The sequence below is a fragment of the Syzygium oleosum genome, unplaced genomic scaffold (genome assembly GCF_021117445.2).
Source record: "Syzygium oleosum isolate NSW1041296 unplaced genomic scaffold, Sole_v2.1 Sole_v2.44, whole genome shotgun sequence".
Classification (NCBI taxonomy): domain Eukaryota; kingdom Viridiplantae; phylum Streptophyta; class Magnoliopsida; order Myrtales; family Myrtaceae; genus Syzygium; species Syzygium oleosum.
This window is the reverse complement of record NW_026607528.1, coordinates 138,383-146,643: the sequence shown is the minus strand read 5'-3', so window position 1 is coordinate 146,643 and position 8,261 is coordinate 138,383. Positions and strand designations below refer to the sequence as shown.

The 8,261-nt window shown below is 47.4% G+C and overlaps 1 protein-coding gene across 1 annotated transcript; it reads left to right on the top strand.

Annotated features, from left to right (window-relative positions):
• The first annotated feature begins 4,021 nt into the window (after positions 1–4,021).
• LOC115669249 (SPX domain-containing protein 1-like) lies at positions 4,022–7,499 on the top strand. Its single transcript, XM_056306543.1, has 3 exons — positions 4,022–4,601; positions 6,226–6,352; positions 6,831–7,499. The coding sequence occupies exons 1-3, from the start codon at positions 4,248–4,250 to the stop codon at positions 7,289–7,291; spliced, it is 942 nt and encodes a 313-aa protein (XP_056162518.1). The 5' UTR covers positions 4,022–4,247; the 3' UTR covers positions 7,292–7,499.
• The last annotated feature ends 762 nt before the right edge of the window (positions 7,500–8,261 follow it).

The following is an 8,261-nucleotide window of genomic DNA, read 5'->3' as shown; positions in this document are numbered from 1 at the left end:
GGAACATAGGACAACTTAAATAATAATTTATGAGAATATATTTAGTGTTTACTGCAAAGTTTGAAATCTATTGAAGATGTCCGGTCAACGAGCGATCCATACCTCATTTGATCATCTATTACGAGGGAGGGTTCTCAATTTATTTCTATCATGCACATCCTTGTTTGCAGATATACTGAAGGATATTTTCCCATAAAAATTAAATTACGAACAAGTTGACCCGAAAAAAATCATTTTTATAAGAATATTATTCGTGTCGAACGAGGAAAAAATTATGTGAGACTAAAACGAAGCTTTGGATTGGAGTGTTTGTCCATCATAGATAGATTGTAGCTCTGTCAAATGAATAAAATAAAAAAACATTTCATTATGATTTTTACGATATTTTATTTCTCGGCGGTTTTAGATTGCGTAGGTAAACAACGACTCATAAAATCGCGTCGCGTCCTTTGTTATACTAGTTTCTTCGTTGCTTAGCTAGACGATCTTGTTAGTATCATTTCATAAGAAATTTATTCGTATTGAACGATAATTTATATGTGAGGCTAAAAGAGGCTTTTGGATTGGAGTAATTGTCCATAATAGGTAGATTGTAGCTATGCCAACCGAATAAAATAAAAAGATTTCATTACGGTTTTATAGATTACTTCGAGTCTCGTAATCTTTTAAATTAGACGAACGACTCATAAATCTATGTCGCGGCGGTGACGGTCCTTCATTATGTCAGTTTTTTTTTTCTTTTTTGGGGGTCATATTTCATTATCTTAGTTTCTACGTCGCATGGCTTGAAAATATTGCCGGTTCTGATTGCTCAGCTAAATAACCTCGTAATGTAATCATTCGATCACCCTGTGTGACGAAAAATCGTTAATCAGAGCGTTGGAACCTTCGCATTCCTCCGTAATTTTTTTCCCTTTTTCTGTAATTTAAGTTAAAAGGGGGTGCTTTTTTTTTTGTTAACTCAAGTTTAGTCCTATGATACATAAAAAAAAAATAAAGAGCGACCTCTATAAATTAACCCGACTTCTCGTTATATTTTATTCATCCGCGTGATCTAACGATCCTTGCGAAGTGGGTCAACGTAGGACGGAAGTACCTGATAAGGGCGGGGCCAAAACGGCCTTACAAAAGGCCAGGCCCACCCCGGCGCGGCGCCCCGCCCCCCGGCCCACCGGGGGAGGGGGGCGCGGCGCCGTGCCAGCGTGGCGGGGGCCCGGTAACTCGCTTTCGGGTTACGGGTACAATCGCCGGGCCACCCGAGCCGGCGGAGCCGAGCCGTGGATAAATCTAGGGGTCAGCCCCACCAGCTCGACCCGTTATGATCTGACGCGCACGCGCCGACGGCGACTTTTCTTTTCGGAGGAATCTGCGAATCTACCCGAGCATCAAATTAATGTCGTTGAAACAAAGATTTGAAGGAACCCGTGGGCCCCCCCAACCCCCACCATTTGTTTTATTTATTTTCTTCGAAAAAACGATAATAAACGGAAACTAAAAGCACGACTCAATTGACTCTCCGGAGACCGCTCGGACCGCTCGGTGGCTCGCCCCCATCGGCACGGCGGCTGCGGGGGAGCGGCGGAGCGAGAGGAGGAGGGGGCGGCGGCGGCGGCCTGAGAAGGAGGGGGGCGGCGGAACGTGTCGTGCCGGAAAATTGGGAAAAAGGTCGGGGAAATAATAATAATGATAATAATGATAATAATATAATAATGAAAAGGGGGGGATTTGGAAAATCGAGGACGGGCGGGGGGAGGAGAATATCCGAGCGGCATATCCGAATCTTCCGAGGATTATGCTCCGTACTCGTGGAACTCTCCGAAGCCTCCACGTGTCAGGCGCGCGCGGGGCCCGCCGCCCCCCACTCCCACCCCCGCGGGGGAGACTTTTCCTTGCTTCCCCGGCTCTTTTTTTTTACCCCTCCATCTCCCATTTGACTTTGTTGTTCTTGTTGTTTTTTTTTCTTTTTCTTATCTATTTGTGTTTTTTTTGTCGTCGTCGTCGTCGTCCGAATTTCGTCGAAAACAAAAGCTCGTCGTGCTCACATTGTTAAGCTAAGCAATCGAATCAATGAAAGAAAATATCTCTCCCCATTGTTTCGCCGAAGGGCGGCATTTTTTCGCATTTTTTTTAATTTTTTTGTTTTTAGGTATTTGATTAAGGGTCGATCCGGTGAAACAATAGCGGACAAATTTTTTTTTTTTTCCATTAAATCGTGTTTAAGCGTTAAGAGAGAGTTCACGACGTGGTCTTTGTCGTCTGTTACGGGGATCACATGGGGTGAGATGTGCCCCGTACCAAGTAAAATTTGGGGGGTTATTTATTTACTTACTTATTTATTTATTTTTTTAACTAGGAGAGAGAGAGAGAGAGATGAGGTGCGGGATGGATATTCCAGATTCTTTTGGGATTATACCACGCGTCATAAATATGCCAAGACCCAAGAGGGTCCCGCTCTCGGCTCGGCGCGGCTCGGCCCATCTCGTTCGAGCCGCCGGCCAAACTGTCGGCTTAGCCGCTTTCTCATTTTTCCAGCTCGGTCCTCCGCTTTTTCTGCTTTTTCCGAAAAAGAAGAAATAGTTACAACCTCTTTTTTACCACGCTCTTTTCGGGAGCTCCTTTTTTGTAGTTACCACCGCGCATCCAAAATCCTCCAATGCAAAAGCGTCAATCGGCGACGGCGGGGAAAGTGAAAAATCGCGCGATAAGAAAATGCGAAGATGGACGGCACAGGCAGTATCGACTGGTTCAGATAATAAGCCGTTCGTTATCGTCTTCTTGTCTTACGCCGCGCGCCAACCTGATCGATCCCCGCTCGAGCCAACCCGAGCCGAGGCTCGCGGCATCGGCGGCGGCGGGCCCGCCCGCGTGCCGACAGTCGCTTTCGTACGGGACCGTATCTGTTCGGTACAGTTGTACATTCTTGTATCTCGGCACAGCCTGTCGCGTCATGCTTTGACCCCGGAAGATCCCGCGATACACTCGCGCGCTTCACAAAGCATCCTCAGTGCTCGCACTGATGATACTCGAAACGTAAAATCTTTGTCGTCTCGGAACAGTGTCGGGTGCTGGCTGACCTGTCCGAGCTTCTCCTCCAAAAAAAAAAAAAAAACGTACAAAAAAAATCGATCGCGCAAAATTAGCATTACGGCTTCGGCGACACCCCCGCGCGGGGGGGCTGCGAAATCCCATCTTCGCCCCTTCGCTCTATTATTCTCTCCCCCTTTTTTTTTTAACCTCGGGCCGCGTCATATTTCGGGCCGATGACGTCACTGGAAAAACGGCGAAAGGACCCCGGGATTTTCTGTGTTTTTTTTTTTTGCAGAACCGATCCCGGCGAGCAAATTTTATTTTATGGCCACTCGAAATATAAGAATTACCTGTCGAGTCCCCCCCCCCCCCCCGCGATGGGGGGTCGCCTTTTTCTCCCCGAGGACGGTTATATACTTTTGACTTCTCTCCCTCATCAGCTCATTCCGGCCCCCCGTTTCACCTGTCGCCAAACCAGCCACGATCTCGAGCCACTGCACTACATAATAAATAAATAAATAAATAAAATAAGAAATCATTTTATTAATAGAAGCACTACAGATAATTACTAATTAAGTAGCTAAATAGGAAAAACAAAGAGTTAATACATTAAAAAAATCCAAAACTGGTATATTTATGATAAATTTACCTCCAAAATAACCAAAAACGGGATTTTCGATGGTCGTTAGTTCGTGGTAAATTTGCCACGTGTGTACAAGTTTATGGTAAATTAATTTTTGATAAATTTATCATAAATGTATCGGTCTGGAGATTTTCGTGATATTAATTGAGAAAAGAAGAATTAATCCAGGTAACGCGTCTCCGCCTTCCACGTGGCGGTCTCGGACGGGTCCGGGCAATTTCGAGAGGGTGGAAAAAAAGGAACGGGAAGATTTAAGTAATATTTTTGGGGAGAAAAAGGAGGGAGGGAGGGGAGGGAGGGGAGGGAGGAGATGTTAACACTTAGAAAAACCAAATGGCCGGATATTCCTGGCACAAATTAACGAATATTCTTGGCCTTCTTCCGCCATTAAAGTCCCCCTCTCCTCCACCTCCGCCTTTCCCCTCTCATCTCCCTCCCCTTCTTTTGCCGAAGAAATTCTCTCTCTCTCTCTCTCTCTCCCTCCCTCACGCGTTTCCCTCATCGCCGGCCGAGCAGGGGAACCACCACCACCACCGGCGGGCAGGCGGGCAGGCGGGCAGTAAGGCAGCCACCAGCCATGAAATTCGGCAAGAGCCTCAGCATCCAGATCGAGGAGACCCTGCCCGAGTGGCGCGAGAAGTTCCTGTCCTACAAGGAGCTCAAGAAGCGCCTGAAGCTCATCGACCCCAAGGGCGGCGGCGACCGCCCCGCCAAGCGCCCCCGCCTCGACGAGCCTCCGCCGGCGCCGGCGGCGCCCCCCTCCTCCTCCTCCTCCGCCGGGGGCGCCGAGCCCGCCCCCGCCGCCGCCGGGGGGGCCGGCGAGGGCATGACGAACGAGGTGGTCGAGTTCATCCGGCTGCTGGAGGACGAGCTGGAGAAGTTCAACTCCTTCTTCGTCGAGAAGGAGGAGGAGTACATCATCAAATTGAAGGTACTCCTTCGCTTCCTCCTTCCGTTTTCCGATCGGATCTTTGTCCGTCTCCTCTTCGCGCGCTCGCTTTAATCGGCGGCGCACCGATTCCCCGCCGATTCCGGGCACCCCCTTTTCCCCCTGCTCGCTCGTTCCCCTTCCATCCGTCTCGTCGGACGCGATCGTTTCGCAACCGTCCGAGATCTCGCCCCCTCCCGGGACGACGTCGTTTCCGGGGAAATCCGCTTTTACGAACGGCGCTCGCGTTTCGCTTCTAGTTGACACTTGACATGATGATGCCGAAAATTCCATGTGTCAGTTTTTACTTCCTCGGGTAAGTTCTAGCTTTAGAAAGTTCACGTTAACGTGGAATTACCTCGTGATTTGGAACGACGCACTTTAGTGGTCATGGTACTTCGAATATAGTAAGGTTAAAAAATATATAACGTGGAGCTGACCGGGACCACAGATTAGTCGACGGAATGCCGTGACTCATATGCCCTCAAATCGGCTTCGGTGGGGTCGGATTCGTCGCGTGGCGCGTCTTGGCACGTGCGACTTGGTCCGGGATTGTGCAATTTGTTGCTAGGTAGCATGGTACGATCGAGTACGATTGAGGTACGAAATCACGTGGGGGCGTCGCGATTATGATTGAAGTTAAAGTATATATTTCGCTAGATTGTCGAGGCATATACTGCATTACTTGCTGATTAATATATATATATAATGTGGAGCTGACTGGGATGACGGATTAGCCGACAAGAGAGATTCTGGGAGTCCGTGACGAATTTATCTTGCTTTATTCGCGCCTAACAGTAAAAAAAAATTTTGTTTGTCATCTGTCGCGATTATGTTTAAGTTAAAGTATATATTTCGCTAGATTGTCAAGGCATATACTGCATTACACGTGCTAATTAATATATAATGTGGAGCTGACTGGGATGACGGATTAGTCGACACGAGAGATTCTGCGAATCCATGATGAATTTATCTTGCTTTATTCGCGCCTAACGGTAATTTTTTTTTTTGTCTGTCATCTGTAGCGCCACGTGACCATTTAGTTCGGATCGGATCACGTATAGTGATATTGTGTATGACGCACTTAGTTGCCATGTGTGGTAAATGAGCATTGGGGCTACTTTGGAAGAAGTTGGGTGTTGTTGGGATCATCATCCAAATCCAAGTGAATTGGAATACGTCTTTTATGGTTACTTAGTGGTCAAGCGACGTGACGTTTGACTGGGACGACAGATTAGCCGACACAAGAGATGCTGCGTTGACCAATCGAACTTCGTTTTATTTATTTTTTTAATGTTATCCGCGATGCGTGCCTATCAATCGCTGCCACGTCGCTCTTTCCATTGTATCACGTGTCGTTCTTGTATTGCGGCGAAATTCTCGTCGATTCGATTGATTTTTTTTTTTTTTTTTTTGCTGTAGAAATCATGCTTATAGAAGGACTTGTATCCGGCTCTAGTGCACAATGCTTGTTAAATCTAGGATATAGAGAACCGTGAAATGGCTTGGAAAATTTTGAGTGTTCGGTACCTGTTCAGATGTTTGAGATGTGGTACTGATTAGAGTGCCACCTCTGGAGACTAAAGGGTAGTTTGATGACTGATGTTCGCATTGTGGGTTATCGCAGGAATTGCAGGATAGGATGGCAAAGGCCAAGGATTCCAATGAAGAGATGATCAAGATTAGGAAGGAGATTGTCGATTTCCATGGGGAGATGGTCTTGTTAGAGAATTACAGTGCCCTCAACTATACAGGTATCTCATTCTCAGTTTTGAATTGAATATGTGCGTAATGCGGAATGCATTTCGACTCATTTTTGTCGAGCAACCCGCAACCTTGGATACACCATTGCTGCGTATTATTCTGGTAGACTTAGTTGTGTCGCATAGCTGGTTTCAGAAGAGTCATTACAGTGCTTCCCGATAACTTTCTCTTAACGGACAGACTGCTTTAGATTAGTACTAAGTAGTACCATTTGCAGGCCAGTCTAGGATGCAGTTAAACATCTTCCTGGAATTGAATTGCTTATGGCATTCCCCTGGTCTCTGTGTGTGTCCGTCGAGCTATCGGTTTACCGATCAAGCAAAAACAGAATCATAATCGGTTCCCTTTTGGTCGAAATCAAGAAAAGAAACTGTGATCTGATGATTATCCCGACGGGGCTTCTGATTTGCGCTTTCTATTAGCCCCTCAAATTGTTTCCTAAGTCTCTGGATTTCTTTGTGGTCACAGGGCTGGTGAAAATCCTGAAGAAGTATGACAAAAGGACCGGAGCCCTGATCCGCCTGCCCTTCATCCAGCGGGTCCTGCAGCAGCCGTTCTTCACCACCGACATGATCTACAAGCTGGTGAAGGAGTGCGAGAAGATGATCGACCAACTCTTCCCTGCAAGCGAGCCTCCTCCACCCTCGGCAGAGGCGGCTAGATTGGACGACGACGGTGGCTTGGACCCCACGACCTCCGTCTCCACTGACACCGACACCGACGGCATGCTCAGAGTGCCCAAGGAACTCGCCGAGATTGAGCACATGAAGAGCTTATACATGAAGAGCACGATATCGGCTCTGCGAGTCCTCAAAGAGATCCGGAGCGGCAGCTCGACGGTCAGCGTCTTCTCGTTGCCGCCGCTGCAGCTGAGCGGACCGGAAGAGGCGTGGAAGAAAGTCCCGCTCCTGGAACAAGAAGCTAAATAGCTGTTCTCTTTGATAGTTTCTTCTCCTTTTTTTCACCTTTTCACTCTTCTTAATAGCTGCATACAGTGTAATGTGCTATGAGATTTCCTGGGGAACCAAAGTCTATACAAGCTGCATAACTTGTGTACCGGAGGATTTGTGTCCCTAGCAGAGTTCTTACTGTACTAAAAAGATCTGCTTAATATCTTGATGTGTGGTTCGAGCTGCATCAGTATCGCCCTTGCCTTCGAATTTGCATTTTGTTTGATCTTTAGATGCTTTCTTTTAGATTCATAGAGATATGTTCACTAGAAAGTCTTGAAACTTGTCACCAAAGTGCAATTAAGTTCTAAAATTTGTAAAACGTGTAATCAAATTCTAAAACTTGTCAAGTTGGTTCAATCGTATTCTAAAGTTAACATCGTTTAACTAGATTAACAGAAAATGTTGATGTGTCTTATTTTATTATTATTTTTAAGCACGTGGCAATGAGTGACATTCAACAAGCATCACATTAGAAAAAATTAAAAGAATATAGATTAAATTAGATAAAAAAGCTAAAAGTTAAAAAAAAAAAAAAGGAGAAGACCCATGGCGACGAGGGGTTGTGGCCAAGCCCTCGCCAGTGGCCGCTGTCGCCACAGCTGTCGAGAAGGGCCAGCGACCCTCACCGGCTTGGGCGAGGCCCCGGCGAGGGCCTGCAGGCCCCGATTTGGGGAAGGGTCGTTGGCCCTCGCCCCAGATTTGAGTGAGGGTCGCCGGCCCTCACTCAAAACTGGGGCGAGGGTCGCGCCCTCCCCCAAATCGAGGCCTGCAGGCCCTCGCCGGGGCCTCGCCCAAGCCGGTGAGGGTCGTCGACCCTTCCCGGTGGCCACCGGTGACCCTTCCAGGCGACCACCGGCGAGGGCTTGGCCATAGCCCCTTGCCGCCATGGGTCTTCTCCTCCTCCTCCTTCTTCTTTTTTATTTATTTATAATTATTTAGCTTATTT

Coding starts and splice junctions, on each gene's coding strand:
- LOC115669249 (XM_056306543.1), top strand. CDS start 4,248: ATGAAATTCGGCAAGAGCCTCAGCATCCAGATCGAGGAGACCCTGCCC. Junction 4,602..6,225: donor AGTACATCATCAAATTGAAG/GTACTCCTTCGC, acceptor GGGTTATCGCAG/GAATTGCAGGATAGGATGGC. Junction 6,353..6,830: donor CAGTGCCCTCAACTATACAG/GTATCTCATTCT, acceptor TTGTGGTCACAG/GGCTGGTGAAAATCCTGAAG.